The 17,118-nt window shown below is 39.3% G+C and overlaps 4 protein-coding genes across 4 annotated transcripts; 2 read left to right on the top strand and 2 right to left on the bottom strand.

The window, feature by feature from the left end:
- The first annotated feature begins 102 nt into the window (after positions 1–102).
- LOC136281190 (E3 ubiquitin-protein ligase TRIM45-like) lies at positions 103–1,155 on the top strand. Its single transcript, XM_066167472.1, has one exon. The coding sequence runs from the start codon at positions 103–105 to the stop codon at positions 1,153–1,155; it is 1,053 nt and encodes a 350-aa protein (XP_066023569.1).
- A 26-nt stretch (positions 1,156–1,181) lies between these two features.
- On the top strand, positions 1,182–2,297 carry LOC136281163 (E3 ubiquitin-protein ligase TRIM71-like). Its single transcript, XM_066167408.1, has one exon. The coding sequence runs from the start codon at positions 1,182–1,184 to the stop codon at positions 2,295–2,297; it is 1,116 nt and encodes a 371-aa protein (XP_066023505.1).
- A 632-nt stretch (positions 2,298–2,929) lies between these two features.
- Positions 2,930–4,027, bottom strand: LOC136281135 (neuromedin-K receptor-like). The gene has a single exon (XM_066167357.1). The coding sequence runs from the start codon at positions 4,025–4,027 to the stop codon at positions 2,930–2,932; it is 1,098 nt and encodes a 365-aa protein (XP_066023454.1).
- Positions 4,028–6,206: 2,179 nt separating this feature from the next.
- Positions 6,207–9,209, bottom strand: LOC136281087 (neuropilin-2-like). Its single transcript, XM_066167308.1, has 4 exons — positions 9,152–9,209; positions 8,334–8,626; positions 7,200–7,338; positions 6,207–6,529 (listed from the first exon to the last, which is right to left on the bottom strand). Exons 1-4 carry the CDS (start codon positions 9,177–9,179, stop codon positions 6,207–6,209), a joined length of 783 nt encoding a protein of 260 aa, XP_066023405.1. The 5' UTR covers positions 9,180–9,209.
- Between the last annotated feature and the right edge of the window lie 7,909 nt (positions 9,210–17,118).

Raw genomic sequence — 17,118 nt, 5'->3', positions numbered from 1 at the left:
GCCACCAGCCAATCACGCCGAGCGATGGGAAACTTCCTGTTTTTCTCGGAATCTCTGACAATATTTCTTTGAGAGAGCGTTTCCTAACGTACGAGTCTTACAATGGAGTCGTTCTTTAGAAACCTTACTGAACAAGTTATTTGCTCCATTTGTCTCGAAACCTACAAGAAACCGAAAATCATATCCTGTTTTCACACATTTTGCTGTGATTGTTTACAAAAACATGCCACAAAGAGCCAAAGAAATGGAAAATTTCGATGTCCTGAGTGTCAGGCAGAAATCGAACTGCCAGAAGGAAATCGCTTCCACAATTTACCTGCAAGTTTCTTTCACAACAGGTTATTAAGTCTTCTCGCTGTTCGAGAGAGTGGTCATGGCACAAGCATTACTTGTGGTAACTGTAAGAAGACCAGCCAGTCTAACGTCCATTACTGCTTTGACTGTATTCGATTCATGTGCTTGGACTGTTTGAACGCTCATGAAGTGATGAGCACCGACTTCGGTGAACACAAAGTCATGCCAGTTAAGGACTTTCAAGATCAAGATTACGAGGCATTGTTGAAGCAACAGCACTTTTGCTCAAAAAAATTCCACAAGAAACAGATCAAAGGATTTTTCTGCCTTCAGTGTCAATCGAGCATCTGCCATATTTGCATCATCACGGATCACCAAAACCACAAAGTTGATTTAATCGACAACGTGGCTGAAAACGAGAAAGGAAACATCACGGCTAACGCAGCACTCGTCAGAGAAAGGAGAACCGATTTGAAGAAAGTTCTTCGACAAATTGAAGAAACAGAGTTAAATCTGGAAAGAAACGTCGCAAGCGCGAAAGCGAAAGTTATTCAAGCAGCCGAACATATGATCGCACAAATTCGAGAACGCGAGAAAGAGGCTATCGCCTCTCTCGAGACCACACGCGTGACGAGACTCGAGAGCATTAACTCGTCGAAGGCTGCGACCGAGTCTCTGGTGAAACAAATGGATCAAGTTGTTGAATTTGCAGAGAATTTGTCACAAAGAAGCTCGAGCTCAGATGTCATGGAGAATAAAGATAACTTACGACAAAATTTATTGAACTTCGTGAAATTGAATTTCCAATTCATCACGATACCTCCTTCATCAAATTTGTCCCGTCGTCTATGGAGGATCTAAAACTAGGTATAGTTTTTTCGGAGGGAATGAATCCTGATCAGTTTAACTTGGAGGGGCTGGATCAAACTCTCCAAGCTGGTGTTAAAGCAGAATTCTTATTGTCCCCCAAGGTTGGAGGTTATAGCACCCGCATGGATCTTAAGGAAGAAATCGAAATAACCGTAGAACCCATGGAAGATGTCACGGATGTGATGGTTTGCGACGGAGAGAGTGGCAAACTAGTATTGATTTTTACGCCCAAAGCACCTGGTGCCTACAACATTGAAGTGAAAATTAGTGGCAATAAACTTCAGACTTCTCCTTTCACTGTTTTGGCAGTACCATGTGAGATTGTTGTGGTTGGCGAGTTGGACCTGAAGCTTTCTAACGGAGAAGAGCTGCAAAGACCCTTCAGAATTGCAGTGAACACGAAAGAAGAGATGGCCATTACGGACATCAGCGGACACTGCATTTTCTTATTTGATAAAAAGGGAACATTTTTAAGAAAAATTGGAGGCCAAGGCGAAATTGCTGGAAAATTTCACCACCCGCATGGTTTGGCATTCGTAAGTGATAACGACATTCTGGTTGCAGATTCATCAAATCATAGGATTCAGCAAACAGATGTTTGCACAGGAAAATGTGTAAAAAGCTTTGGAAAATATGGAAGAGCGAAAGGAGAGTTTGCTAAGACGTCTGATGTTTACTTGGATGAAGAACTCCGCGTTGTTGTAACCGAGGAATCTAATCACAGGGTACAGATAATGTCACTCGAAGGTGAGACTATGAAAATATTTGGAAACGAGGGCCCAGAAAAACTAGACAAACCAACAAGCTGCATTTCTTATAAAGACAGGTTTCTGGTGTGCGATGGAGGAAATAATTGCATCAAAGTTTTCGATCAGTCAGGAACATTCTTAAACAAGATTGGGAAACAAGGAGACCAAGACGGACAATTCAACTGGCCTTTAGGAATTCATCTGGACCATTCCGAAAATCTCTTCGTATGTGACTGTAACAATAATCGAGTTCAGCAATTTTCTATAGACGGTCGCTTCACAGGTAAAAGTGCCTCTTGCTTAGCATATCCAACAGGAATAGCAACGACGCCAGATGGGCGAATTCTAGTGGCCTGTAGAGACAAAGTTTACATATTGAACTAAGCCTTTGATAATTGTCAGTGTTTGTAGCCGGGGCTGCGATGTAATGACGATAGAATCCTCTCGTCAAAAGAAGGGTAAAGCAATGGACTGCATATTGTGACAAATTCCCTTCTTACAAGCACCGTTTAGGAATGATGTTATTTTTCCTTCAAGTACATTTCTCGTTAACACGCGCATGGTGTTGATATTTAATGAAGACTATTTTAGTTTTTCACCTTCTTCTTATAAGCATTTACAATAGTTTCCCCTTTTTGCAACAAAGTAAATTAATAACTCATATGCTTTCATAATAAAAAAGTCTCAAGAAAGGGACATCTTAGTAGAAACTTCAGTCAAACTTGACAGCATAAGGAATCGTATGCTAGCAAATTTGTTTTACAAAACTAAAAAGTGACTGATGAAGAAAACAGAAATTTTTTTACGTTGAGTTCTTGGACCTGACTCTCTACAAGTTTTAATAGCAAACCAGTCAGTCTTAACTTAGGGATCAATAGAAATATCCTATTGCTTCTCAATGCTTACTAGGGTACAATGCGTGATCACAAAATCAAAAGAAAATATTTTGGTCGGAAATATAAAAGCGTGAGCGAGAGGCTATCGCAATAATGATTTGATTAAAAAAGACACCTCGTTCACATTGTTCCTGTCTCTGAAGAAATAATTTTCTTTTGCACAAGTTTACACTGAGCCTGGTCTTGCAAAAGAAACACCTCTGGTCTGTGGCTTTGTACTTCATCATCTGGCTCTGCCTTATAGTGCTTTTTGCGTGAGGAATTGCGTTTCTGATCCTCAGGGGCAACCCTTCCACGTTTCCAGCAAAAACCGCCCGTCAAGATTTGTCGGAAGCTTGTGCGAAAGTTTCCAGAGAATATGGGATAGATAAACGGCGTGATTGCACTGTTTGAATAAGCGACAACAAGTTTCACAAAATTTGCATTCGGATTATTACAGATCGGCCTCTGGCGTTCGACCAAATTACAAATGATTGATATAATCCACTGCGGACTCCAACACAGGCAATACACCAATACCACGATGAACATCATTCGGAAAACTTTTCGTGCAACTGCTTCCCTACGACGCGTGTCTGCTTCTTGCTCATTTCCTGGAAGCCGTCTGAGAAATAACTTCGCTCCAACGGCGATGTACAGACTGACTGTTATTGTAAGAGTAACACCAGTAACAATCACACTTTCTGCGACCTTAAACTCATAAAAGTGTTTTACAGTTGGAAAGATTTTCAGCACATTCGCAAAGCAAACTGTCGTACCACCACGCACTTCCATGTCCATCATTTTCCAGTAAAAGGCGAATAGAGCGCTAGGAATGATCCACGTGGCCCCGACGATAAAATAAAACAATTTCCCTTTCAAAATCAGCGAGAACGGGAAGAAAACAGCAACAAATCGATCGACAGCAATTGCCATGAAGTTCATCGTAGAAACAAACAGTAACTGGATGATAAAAAAGTGTTGCGCTTTGCAAAGGAACAAACCCAATAATCCGCCGACTAGCCACTCGTAGCCAACATGAACGAGAGTTAACATACGCGACAAGCTGAAAATTGCCAGCAACATGTCTGCAATGCTTAGGTTCACCACCAGGTAGTTACCAACAACGCGCATTCGTTTGTTAACGTTCTTGTAAACGGATGCAACAACGAGACAGTTGCCAAAAACTGAGACAGCGATCAATGTAGACAAAGTTAGCGTTTTTAAAGCCTTTGCCATTTTTGTCTCATTGGCCAAATTTCCTAAATTTGGCTTTTCAGTTGACAAGTTGGTCTCGTTTGTTTCATTATTGATGAACAAAGAAAACATAGGGGTCATTTTTGAAAAAGCTTTCTTATGAACACTTGTGAATATATGTCTTTGTAACGCGCGAGAGGTAATCCCAAGATGAAAACTGTTAGGAAGTAAGGCAATCACGTTGGACAAACAATGTAATTTGTTCATAAAGTTAAATTCAAAAGTTTAAATTAGCGTTCTCACGTTATATTTATCATGAGTTTCTAAAACAACAAAGTAGGAAATTGATTTTTATTTGCTTTGAGCCACATAGCTCTATTTCCGTTTCCGTGGCGAAGCCGTATTCACAATTTGAATAAGAATTTGTATTTCTGAAATTATCCTACTTTTAGCAAACCAAGAAACGTATGCCGCATTATTTCACTGCAAGGAAATCACGTTTAGAACACTTAACTCCTTGCTACAAAACAACGTGAAATCGATAGAGCTTAGCAGGTGTGTTTGGCTTAATTTTGCTGTTTTTATTAGCAAGAATAAATGGGTGTTCCGTTCGTTACCATTAACTAAATACTAAAGAGAACACTATTGAATCAGGTTACTCATTGAGCGATCCTTTAGAAAGCTCAACCATTATGGTTCATCGCTGATAAACACGTAGAGGAAGATTTAAACAAACATTGACGAGAATTATATAATTCATAAAATTTGGGTCGGTAACTAAAATCAAAATAAAGGTGTGATCCCAGCTATGCCTTCAAGACGAATGAATTTCAAAATCATGGAAACTGAGAGAAATACTTTGGATTTGCATGCCAGCGCACCGGGACTGATTTTCTTTTGTTCTGTTTTATGAAAGAATTTTCGACAAAAATAAATGTCAAACTGACTAACAAAAGGTTTTTTTGCAGGATTTCTCTCACACCACACAAATACCTTATTAATTCACATCCCAATGTTGACGGCATGAAATTTATTTTTTCTCTCTTAACCACTTTCCTGGAGTGCCATTTTTCTGTTTCAGGAAATTTGTTTTTCTCATCTTGCCATTTATGAATTTTTGGTGAGAAGTGTTGAAAGAGCGTTTTGCTTCTACCGTGTGGGTGCAAGACTTTTCTGTTTCTTTTTCTTGAAAAAAAATTATTGCCGCCTTTTAAAAACAACATCGAGAAAAAGGAAATTTCCCGAAAGTATCTATCTTTTCTGGCTATTATTAAATCTGGAATCTGCTCCGTAGAGGCATTTCTACAAAAATAATACATGAAATGAGCCCCGCTGAAAGATTTTGAAAATATTCTCTATCACTTTTAAAAAAGATAAACCCGCGAAAACCTAGTAAGGTCCTTAAAGTACAGATTTTCAGCAAGGAAGAAATCCCATCCATAAAAGTTTAGCCAATGGAATTATAACTTTCCGGTGACTTAAAACTTATGCATAACATAATTTAACAATGCTTTTTTAACCAAATTTTGGAGCAGGAGCCGACCTCGACAATTAATCCTGGTGACCTACTAATCTTCTACAGAAATTTGAAGAAGACGCTTCTCTTGCCAGCCCAAGGTTTCAGAACTACATGTATAACTTTTCAGATCACGATCTGAAAGTGCTTACTATCCACACTGATGTGAATAAAGAGTTCCATTTACACTGAACCGGAGATTAAGTCATTCCTCCCATAAACATTTGCCGGGCTTGAAAACCCAGTGAGACTGGGAACGAAGTCTACGGGGAAGAGAGGTAACGTCAAAAGTTGAATGGGGCTTCACCCCAATGCAAGCTCGCCCCTACACCTTTGCGAGTTCGCCTCCACCTTAAGCACCAACGTATTTCGATGAACAAAAGTTTGGCTGACATAGAAATTCCTAAGCGTGTTAACTGACGCAAGACTCCTACACGAGTAATGTAAGGCCACTAAATTACTCCGGTCTTAAACGAACTGGTTGGACAATGTTTTATTCCTATGCTCGAAGCAAATTTTAAGAATTACTTTAAAGAACAAACAGTTGCATGTTAATCGAAAAATATAATTTGTGCTTGTTAACTTCAGGGTTCGAACTCGCAAAGGTGGTACGAGAACAAATTCGCAATGGGGCAAAACCTCCTGATACCATACCCAGTTTCTCTTTTTTCTGGAAAAGGGAAAAAATGGTGAAGATTAAAATTGTTATTGAACAAACAGGCCTGTTCTACTTACATTTCCCATTATAGGATCGTTGTATAATTCAAATCGCATTCCGTCCAAACTATGGTACAACCAGAATCTCCTAACTCTTCCACACGGGCCACTATCACCCTGAGTGGCAATACCTATTACGGTCATCACTTGATCAAAGCGCACTTGAAGGAATTCGTATATTTGATTGGTGTAAGGGCGCCAGATCCCTGCAGAGTTAAGTCGTCCCCGCCAAGGTTCGTACCCAACTCCACAGACGGAGGATACAGTAATGTTGTGAAGACCACCTTCAATGCCAAGGGGATTTTCGCACACTGAAGGAAAGCATACCATAATTACGTTATTGCCTCGGTAGTTTTTTCGAAAAGTATTCAAGGTGCTCAAAGAGACCAAAGCCGTAAAGTTTTACTTATGAAATTCAATTTTCGCATTGATAAACGCAAGAGAAGAGTATTTTCCCTCTACTTTTTTGAGATACTCGAGAAAAGAAAGGGAAACACGGTATTGAAAAGAGTGGAAGTCGTGATCAAGATGAGTAATACTTTCTGACAGTCCTCCTGGTGTAAAACTAAGACTCTGACTTATCAGAGTCTCCTCTCCAAAGTAAACTGTATTATTTCTTTTATTTCTTTCTTTCGAACAAAATCAACTCTTGTAACAATTACAATTTGTGTTAGAAAAACAGACAATGGTACTCACTCCTACAAATTATGGTGGAAATGGTATCGTTTCATTTATTATTGATTTGCACATAAAAACTGGTCTTCATTATATGATTTTTATGTATATTAGAGCTCTTTAGCAACCGTAAGAATGAAAATGAGAAATAAAAATAATAAATGCAAAAAGACGTTAAGAACGTCAGAATTGAAGGAACCACTCAATGAGCACGTTGTTGATCTGTAAACCACCCCCTCCCCTTCATTGTTAAACTCTATGCATGTGTTTATTCGCCCCTCCCTCAGTATTTAAAGCTGTACATACCTGGACAGCCGTACAGTTCAATTCTAACGCCCGCATCAAAAGACCATGTAAGTAACATAACACGAATGAAACGAGTCGTAAAGGTACGTTTGAAGAAATGTTTGCTTATCATGTCCATGTGTTGGTCTCTTTCAAATATCTGTCAAATTAAAAAAATCCATTCATTGACATGCAATTTATTCTAGGTTAACGTCAGCTCTAACGTAAATCTCTCCCATAATCAATTTACCTAGTCCATTAATATGGAACCTCCCTGTCTTCAAATAACAAAGTGTTAACTATTTCTCTCACGATGTAATGACTTCTGATGTGGAGAGTGACATTCAGACCGCATACTTCATCTTCATGAGATGAAATCATGTCACCTTTTCAAGCAAGTTCTGTCTGACGAGCGCTTAGGCACGAAGCTCAGAGTCACAGAGAATCAATGGGTCCTCTTTAATTCTTTAACTTATGTATACTTAGCTCTGCTACCACAGCATTGACCACTTTATGCCAAGGTAGACTCTACCCCCAAATTCATTTATATATATTTAATCATGAAAAGCTCTTGTCACTAATTGCAAGGATTATCCTGTAGCAAGAGTCTCTTCCTAAACTTTACCCTTTTTTCAATTCCTCTTCAAATTGACTGATGTCAGCTGACCTGTCAAGTATGGCTATAATAACTGCATTATTTGCGTTAATAAGACGCTAAAGGATTAGTGGAATAGAATCAGAAGTGTTAGAAGAACTTCAGTGCTAAAAAATTAAAACTGGGAAAGAATTAACATATAAAAGCTAAGTCGAAACATTAAGGAGACTTCGCATACAGTCTTGGTCGCTAATCGTGGACTTAAGGTGGTCTTCCCACGTCTTATCATTTATTCTAGTCTTTTTGATACTAACAAAAGAACCAACAAAGTGCAACTGTCCTTTTTAAAGCTTTTTTTCCTGGAAATTGTGAACGTACAAAGCAGTGTATAGTTTCTCGGTATGGTGCACTAATAAAACATTAGTCATTGTAGCAGCAAGTCTCACCCATGGACATCTATTGATGCTGCAATACTATAACACTTGAGCAAATGTGCGGAAGGAAAAAACTTTTTGGCCGCACTGAATTCATGATATAATACAACGTTAAGTAAATCGTACCTTTTTCTCTCCATTTTCTGTATAATTAAACCATTCTGACCCATCCCCGATTGCATATTTCACGTAGACGGCCCAAGTATTGTAAGTGTTATCCCTTCCTTGCAAAGCAAAGGCCGTCAGTCGTTTATTTTCCGGCCCTAAGTCAACTTGAATAAATGGGTCCCAGGAGAAACTAGCCAAAAACTCATATCCGTGGCGTAGTCGAGAATTAGTAGATCTTGAGGTAGGAGTTGATGTTTTTATTCGGTTGCTGTTGATCTCACCATGCTCCATTCCCAATGGGGATGAACACTCTAAATGAAAAAAGTTTATCAAAAGGCGAGGAGGAATTCGTATTTGCAAAAGATCCAATGACGTTGTAAGACAAATACAGCGTGGTTAATATTTAAAGGAAAGTGATGAAAGGATCCACTGATAAACAACCTGAATCACCCTGACTGGAAACCTCAACGTAAGACTAACAGAATACAAACTCGAGACGAGAAAACGTGAAGTTAGAAACATCAACTTACTATTGGATGGGACTGAGTGTGTCAAACCTACGGCATGACCTGCTTTCAAGGCAGGCGCTAAGGAAGCTAAACTTCTCAAAAAAGGTCGACAAATATTGTCAACATACTTAACATAAACTACGCAATGATAAGAACGATTTAACTAACAATCACAGCCAAGTCTCACAGCCAATACCATCAAGAAAAAAAACTGACCAATCCGTTCAAACGAAATAGACTGATAATCAACTCCTCGATTGACTCTGACGATGTGTTCCACAGTCCGCGTCACACAAAAGGATCAATAGAAAATGTAAAAAAAATCACCTTCGCAGCCTTTGAGTTCCAACTTCATGCATGGTCTAAAATGCCACTGTTCAGGAATCACTCGAACAAAACGGGCGTGGAAACTGGTGACCTGGCTCTTTGGAAAAACTGCATCTGCATTTGCATCATATGTCTGTTGTGCAAGCAAAAAAAAAAAATGTTAAAAAAAACCCCATGTCGCTTACAGAGTAGGACCATGCTCAGCAACTACACGAAAAAAAAGATCATCGTCTTTTCATTAGGCACTAAATAAAATTTAGCGTCCATAGTTTAATGACCAAGAGAAAAAAGAGAAATGAATGATGCAATGGTCAATATTCCGTTGGAGGTTCTTCTGTTCAGATTTACTGCTAAAGATTAGGGATGATTTTCCTCTTTAATACTTCTCGTTTTGGAAAATGATATTGTAAAGGTGTATTCAACCGTCAGAGATTCTGCATCATTGAGATCCTCTTCCGTTGGTTCTGGGCTAATTACATTGTCCTTCGATATGATGCTTCTAATAAGTATTTTTAAAATTCGCCTAAATCCTCATAAGATATCAATAAAATAATGTAAGGTCCTCCTAAAACTTTTTTTCATCTATCTTTAAACCATTAACATTTTATGATTAACTTCTAAGAATTACTACGATCTGATTTATCTTTATAATATCCCCCTAAATTAATCATTAAAATCACAAAAATAAAGGAAATGATCACCCCCTGAAGAAGCTCTGGATCAATAATCAAATTCTCCTTGTCAGCACCTTAGGAAATGCATAGAGAAAAGTATGGAGAATATGCCTACTGATGCTAAGTGATAAAGCGTTCAGCTTTCCATTGTTTTTATTCAAAGGTATCATCTACTATCACTCCGAGACTTCATATGTTGTTGTATGCCGTAGCACTTGCACCTAAGATTTTTGAAAGAAGTACATACGAAAAACGAACCAAATTTGAATTATTGCTTTGAAAACTTCACCTTGACGACGTCTTCCTCCTTGTGATCAATCCAGTGATCTCCTAGTATGCTGTATTGAATCGTGTATTGTTCCACCCAGGCTTCCTTCTCTAAAACCCCTGCAACGATTCCTCTGGTCAAAACTCCAGTGACTTGATGAAGAATTCCCAGATCAATTTGCAAATACTCTGAGGCTGAACTGTTTTCTGCGCACCAGCCATATTGTTTGCTTGAAATGAGAATGCTTGCACGCCATGGCTCAAACCCAGGTCCAAGAAAACTTGATGCTGTGTATCCTCCATTTTTGGCTTCTTTAAGACTGAAGCTCAAGTCGTTTTTACAACCTACACAGAATAAAACCAAAAGTGTATGTTTTGATTGTTACTAGGTTATCAATATAGTGACGCCTTTTGAACAAAAGAAAATCTCATTGTTTTACCCGTGTGATACAGCTCCATTCTCAAACACGGCCAATTGTTCCAGCTGTTTACGATAATCCTGATCATCTTCGCGATAAAAGTTCGTTCAAAAACGGTTCGGAGTAATGAGTCACCACTTACACTTTCAAATTGCTGAAAGTCAAGAAAATGATCGGGAAGGCCTTCTATTACTAACAATTAAACAAATCGAACCAGAGATAAGTTTACGAATTTAAAAGTCACTATAATAGAAGCAATCAAAGGTTTGCAAGGCATTCATTAAGTGCTGATTGCAAGACGGCACCAACTTCATTCGTTTTTCATATGATCATATTTTTTTGTCTTCTTTTGTCTATTGAGTTGTTTTACAATAGGATCAGGAAGACCATGCTTTTATCTCAAGAAAAATTTTGATTTGTCCAGCATATACTATTTGCAAACTGATTCCAATGTATTCATACTTAGAAGACATTGATAGATCTAGTGTTGGTCTTTAACAAGTTCAGACGCAAAAAAACAACATGAATAAAATTGAAATTTCTCGAGTGAAGTTTACTTTTTACTTGACTACACCTCCTCCTCCCCCAGCCCCCCCCCCCCCCTCTTCCTACCTTTGCCACTCCATGTATCATGTAATCAGTCCACTTTCCTCCATTTCCGGAGTAAGCAATGTAGAACCGTTTTACTCCTGAGCCCGATGCAGCGTCACCTTGCAGCCCTATTTTGACCAAGTTGTATTGTGTTCCTAGATCCACCTGCAGATATTCATCTTTTTTGGCAGCAGCCGCACACCAAGAACCACTTCCAATCGACCCGTACAACCTCGCTGCATAAGGGTAGTAACCAGGTTTCCAGCTTGAGGCGGTCATAGAAGAACTGGCAATTTTGTCGATGCGCTTAACTCCCACCGTAAGGGCAGAATAATCCCCTAGCAAGAGACGACATAATCATACAACTTTGCACAAGTCACCGATAAAATAACTTTTTAGAGTGTGAGATTTGTTCTGAGGCGCGGAACTTTCCTATTTCAACCTCCCTCTCCACTCAGGAGTGGCAATGGGTAACAAACAACGGTACAAGACACCTGACCGAGAAGAGTAGACATACTCCTGGTCGCTGTATGTTACAGAAACAGGGGACGAGTGCTTGCAGTTGAAGGCAACTTGATATTTTAAAATTAACCACCTGTGAGTATTATTCCAGAGAGACACTGAGTGATGTCTACTGTTGCAGTTTGAAATTCTAAGTATCGATAAATCCGCTCTTGAACTTATTTTGGTCGGATAAGGTTTTATGCGCTGTGCATTCATTCACAAGTGTGCATTCATTCACAAGTGTGCATTCATCTATTGATCTAGGTGGCCTGTTTAGCGCTCACATTATATCATCTCATGGTCACACATCAAGTTTTTTTCTGCCAGTATTTATTCAAGTTAGTTCAAGATCAACCCCGTATCAGAGTTTCACTATATATTCAGCGGTAATTTTAGGAACGAAACCTGGGGACATAAGACTGATGAGGATTGTTAGAAAATACTCTAAGCCAAGTTTTTCTCTAAGGGACTTAGTAAGACCAAGACGTAGTGTAAGTGATATGAACTTGGCCCATTTACGATTCCAATTTCAAATATTAAATTGTTTTATTTTTAATAGTTTTCAAAATCCGTCTCCTTTTTAAACTGAATTTATGGTTTCAATAACTTTATACCACGAAATTCTCAATGGAATGTAACGCAACAGTAGAAACACCAAAATAACAAGGTTTTTGGTCGCTATATCCTTCAGATCATCCCTGGCCTTCATATCATGACAGATAGATTGTCTTTCACAAACCTTTACATCCATAGACCTCAATACGAGTATCCCTACGTCCGACATAAGCTAGAAGGCTGATTAGTAAGTAGCGTGCTTCTACAGAATACGGCAAAAAAAATCTTCTGATGCTTCTTCTGTTTTTAGTTCCATAAAAAATCTGAGAAGGCAATGAAAAGAGAAGGATGACAAATATCAATGATCTCAAGGAGAACCTTAATTACTAACAGATCAAGGAGCCTTTTTGCATTGCGATTTTGGGATGGCGAGCAATATCCAATATAACTTCTATCAAGAATAACATGCACTTACAGACTAAGTGGGCGGCCTAACGGGAAAATAGGGAATTTAAGAAACGACGACGGCGACGTCGTGGACAACGCCGGTTAAGAAAATGTACTTTTATTTCACCAACGAATCTCGCGATAATCTTAAGTCATTTAATTTGTTTTTTTTTACTGTCAAAACTGAATATGGAACATGGCGTCAAATAAGAAATAGAAATTTTAAAAATTATCCGTCGTCGTTCGCGTTCTCCAAACAACGCAAAGTTTGGTCATTTCACGTTGTTTTGCAGAGGACGCAAAGAGATTTACAAAGATTTATAACGTACGTGCAGAGCCATTGCTCTGCTCATTTAACCTTTTGTTTAGTGACGTTCCCGTTCCCGTTGCCGTCGTGGTTTTCTTAAACTCGCTAATATTTGGATCGAGGTCATGAAGGCACATCTGCTTCCATGGCTTCCAAAAAGTGGCTTATGGGAAAAGGGAACCAAAATGAGATTCATCAACAAAAAACCTTCCTTTTTAGAAACAAAGAAGATGAGAACGTTTATGTCAGGTTACTCACTTGTTCGCGGGCGTCTTCGATCCAGTTCCTCCACGACCAGCCCTCCACACTGTAGGATAATTTGAATTTGGTCACAAAGCCACCACCCCCAGATTGTATGGCCAATGCGGTAAAACGCTGTTTGTAAGCCCCAAAATCAATCTTAAGGAAGGCGAATTCATCCGCATTTTGTGGTAACCAATAATAACTATTTCTGAGCCTTGCTTGATAGCCATAGTAATTTGAATGATAACTGGAATGACGAATGGCCGAGTTTCGTATTAGTCTTGATTCCATTCCCAAGGGAGCGGAACAAACTATGATTAAAAAAAACATGATTAACAGTGACATGTGTATTGATTTGGAGAAGTTTTGCTTAAATTCATTTTATGTCGACTTTTTGCCCCACTATCTGAACATTAGCTATATCCGAAGGACAAACCACAATTATAATGAGCAAACGATTAAGGTGAAGTGGATGGGTTAATGATCTGAGCAAGCAAATTTACAGTTATCTGATCTAATGATCGAAACACAAAGCCAGATTAATAAGTTTGTATTTCGGGCCGCTGGATTCAACAGTGTACTTGACTGTATATCCCAGTAGAAGAACACACCTTTAGTTCCCAAGAGCTCCACCCGGAGACAAGGCAGGTTAATCCACTTCTCAGGGTGAAAGCGAATATAGCGGCCAGTAAACCCGAGCAGTCCGATTTTTTTTCTCCAATTAACTTCATCATTTCCGAGAAATCTCTGAAACAAGAAATCAACAGCGAATAGTAAGCGACCATTAAAATCTTCGTCAATCGTTCAGAGAGCGCTTAGTCCAATTATCATCATTACTGTTAGCAAAAGAAGAAAGTATTATTCTTTATAATAAAAACCAATTTTGTTCAATAGATGCTGCGCTATGCAATTAAAGGAAAATTACGAAAAGGTAGGTTCAACAATCCTCTCTTGTTTAAGTTCCCTGTATTCGAGAAATGAAATCAGTGACTATACGAAGAGATCTCAACATTAAGACCAATTACTGAGAGACTTAAAAGACTGTGATAAGAGTTAGGTAGTAACCTCTTTATATTAAGTGATGACTGCGAAGTCACGATTGCTTTTTGAACATTACAAGCATATGAACAGGCCCCTTTTATTACGCATTCGGCACCAGCGTTTCCTCGGCCGTGGAAAGTATGAGGTCTTGAAGTCCAGCACTGATATTAGTGCCAGACCCCCGTCGAAGCACTCACTGATTCGACTCAAATCTTCCCGAGGAAGGAGAAACGCGTGTCTTGCAGGGTTGAGCTGATTGCGGCATATTTTTTCTGTTATTAAGGAAGAGCAGACGCGCTGTCTAAGCCTTGCCAGGCTGTAAATCCTGAAACAAAATTAGCTTTAAATAAGACATTTCCGTACGGCTGATTTTACTCACAATAGGTTGGCTGGTCTTAACATCGGTAACAAAAGTCCAGTTTTCCCGGTTGGCGGTAAAAGACAGAAAGAACTCGGTAACCCAAGCAAATCCGAGCTTATCGGAGGACAGCCGATGTTTACCCTGGATAATAATACCAGTGATCATGTGTTCGATTTCCATGTCAATTTCCAAATAAGGCTGAGCGTCGTTCCGTGCACTACACCACGCTCCGTGGCCCATGTTCCTGTCCAGTCTCCCATAACGTGGTCGATGTTTGGCGCTGAGCCAAGACGAGGCAGTGATGCGATCATCCGGGATACGATCCGAGAACATTCCCAGACCTTCTTGACTGACTAATGCACAAAAGAAGGAAATAAACTATCATTGGCATTTTACAGGGACGCAGTGTTTGGAAAAGACAAGAGTTTGCAAACTATGACAGCCACAATAATGCCGATCTGTGCTTTTTAGTTATACAAAGTATACGAAGAAAGGGGAGGCGTGGATAAAGTCAAAGCTGTTTTGTCTAATATTGTTGGTTGTCAATGTTGATAAAAAAATCGTTTAAATAGTACAAATGCATCCTTCCTTGAGCTTTTACTTTGCAATCACTTAATCTTCCGCATTGAATAGGAACGGAGTAAAAGTTATTTGAATCTGAAATTAATAGGAAATGACAACTCTTTCTAAGGTCGTAGCAATTCACGTAGGTATCATGCAACGGTTTTGTTACGTTATCTGTGTTTAATCTCGTTCCTACACTGACTAACACTAAGACAGTCTGAGGTGAATTACTCAAGGATTTTTTCACGAGTAACAACATAGCAACCTTTGCCCTCGAGCAGCGTCTGCTGTCACCAGCAGACTATCGGTTTCCTTCAGCATTGATATTGTGTAATTTTATCAATTACGATGTAATTAATCCAGATAAAGAACTGACAATCTAACCTATATCGCTTATTTCAACTTCCACCTCACATAGGCTAAGCGATGAATTGACTTGCAGGGCAAATATGGTTACGAATCTGCCCTCCACTTCCGGCACGCAGGAAACCAGTCTGGATTCGCCTCTTGAGAAAAAATGGGACTGTCCACCACACGTCGGGTTTCCAATTCCTCCTCTGTTCTGTATAAAGCCGACTCTAATTGATAGTTCTGTGACCTCTCGGTAGTTTTTGTCGCCACGGTTTACGATAAATACTCCTGTTACGGTCTTCGTTGACTGCAGATAGACTTGCCACCAGGGTATCTCAGTTTCGCCGGTAAATGAACAGGAACTGGCCGCGTAATTAGTTCTGTTGCCATCGATTGCAAGCGCAGAGGTGTCTGTCAGATTTCCAGATTGAGATGTTGGACGACCAATAGCATCGTTGTTATTGACAACAACGTAACCTGTAAAACGAATTAACTCAACTTTTTCTTAAATGAACATAATTGAACGCCTCCACAATACGTCCCTATCATTTTCCAGCAATTGTTTCTTGATATCTATAAAACCCATTCTTCCTGTCAACCTGTTAATATACATATAGGTGCTTTACACTGAACGAAAACAATAAAAATTTCTCACAAGTATTTACAACAGTTTCACACTGTAATTATATAATGCGCAACCAAATCCCGGAGTTGATTCCCATGCTCGCTCGACATGATTGAAACCGACTACTTCCCTGAGCAATTTTTTTGGCGAGCGCCGCTCGGAACGCGACCACCCAATCGCAACATACCTGGTCTTTATATCGGAATCCCTACATAACGGATATTGGGAAGAAAAGTAGATTTTATGGGCGAAAGGAAGAAGGGTAGAATTAATAAAGTTCTTGCCTTTCTCTCACTACCCCCTACCCATCCATTTCCAACTAAATCAAAGAGGGGTGCTGGGTAAACTGTGGCTACATTAAAACGCTGACGTGCGCTCCTTAATGAAACTCGAGAGAGTCTTAAGGTGATAGTTTTATTCCTAATGAATTTGAGAGCCCAATAAAGAAAGGTGAACACCCATGCTGGAGTTCAGTTCTCAAACTGTTACAAGATACCGCTCATCTATGCCAATTAAACTAAAAAGACCGTGGAAAGATGACTCGCTCTTAGAAATCACCGCGATCACCATCAGTCTTTGGAATAGTTCAAGTGTGAAACAATCAGTAGATCTGCTGTCTCGTACTTCGAATTCTAGAGCTGAGAGCCACTGCAGAACAAATTACAGGAAAAATTATGTACTTACGTTTGCAGCCATAAAGTTCTAATTTAAGTCCTGCGTATGTAGCCGTTGAATCCTTCACATTTAATCTGATGTACAGAGGAATGACCTCCCTGAGTAATTCGTGCTTTACAGTCTTGGTGGAGGGGTTGTTTCCCTCAAAGATCTGCTCAAGAAAATATATTCTCAGAGTGAAAGTATTTGATATTCTACGAATGTAAACTTGTATTTTCCAAAAATATTTTTCATCTATATGCCAGCAAAAATGTCAATGATTCTGAACGATGTAATACTTGACTGAAAGAAAGTAACGGCATGTACATGCATCAATTGACCATTACTCCCTCCTTCCCTTCTG

The sequence above is a fragment of the Pocillopora verrucosa genome, chromosome 1 (assembly GCF_036669915.1).
Source record: "Pocillopora verrucosa isolate sample1 chromosome 1, ASM3666991v2, whole genome shotgun sequence".
Classification (NCBI taxonomy): Eukaryota; Metazoa; Cnidaria; class Anthozoa; order Scleractinia; family Pocilloporidae; genus Pocillopora; species Pocillopora verrucosa.
This window is presented reverse-complemented; position numbering and strand designations above follow the sequence as displayed.

What these genes read in the sequence shown, in the direction of transcription:
- LOC136281135 (XM_066167357.1), bottom strand. Translation starts at nt 4,027, where the DNA reads ATGGCAAAGGCTTTAAAAACGCTAACTTTGTCTACATTGATCGCTGTC.
- LOC136281087 (XM_066167308.1), bottom strand. Translation starts at nt 9,179, where the DNA reads ATGAAGTTGGAACTCAAAGGCTGCGAAG. An exon ending in CAGAAAATGGAGAGAAAAAG is followed by an intron (nt 7,339 to 8,333) that starts GTACGATTTACT and finishes TTAATTTGACAG; the next exon opens with ATATTTGAAAGAGACCAACA. An exon ending in TGAACTGTACGGCTGTCCAG is followed by an intron (nt 6,530 to 7,199) that starts GTATGTACAGCT and finishes GCTTTCCTTCAG; the next exon opens with TGTGCGAAAATCCCCTTGGC.
- LOC136281163 (XM_066167408.1), top strand. Translation starts at nt 1,182, where the DNA reads ATGAATCCTGATCAGTTTAACTTGGAGGGGCTGGATCAAACTCTCCAA.
- LOC136281190 (XM_066167472.1), top strand. Translation starts at nt 103, where the DNA reads ATGGAGTCGTTCTTTAGAAACCTTACTGAACAAGTTATTTGCTCCATT.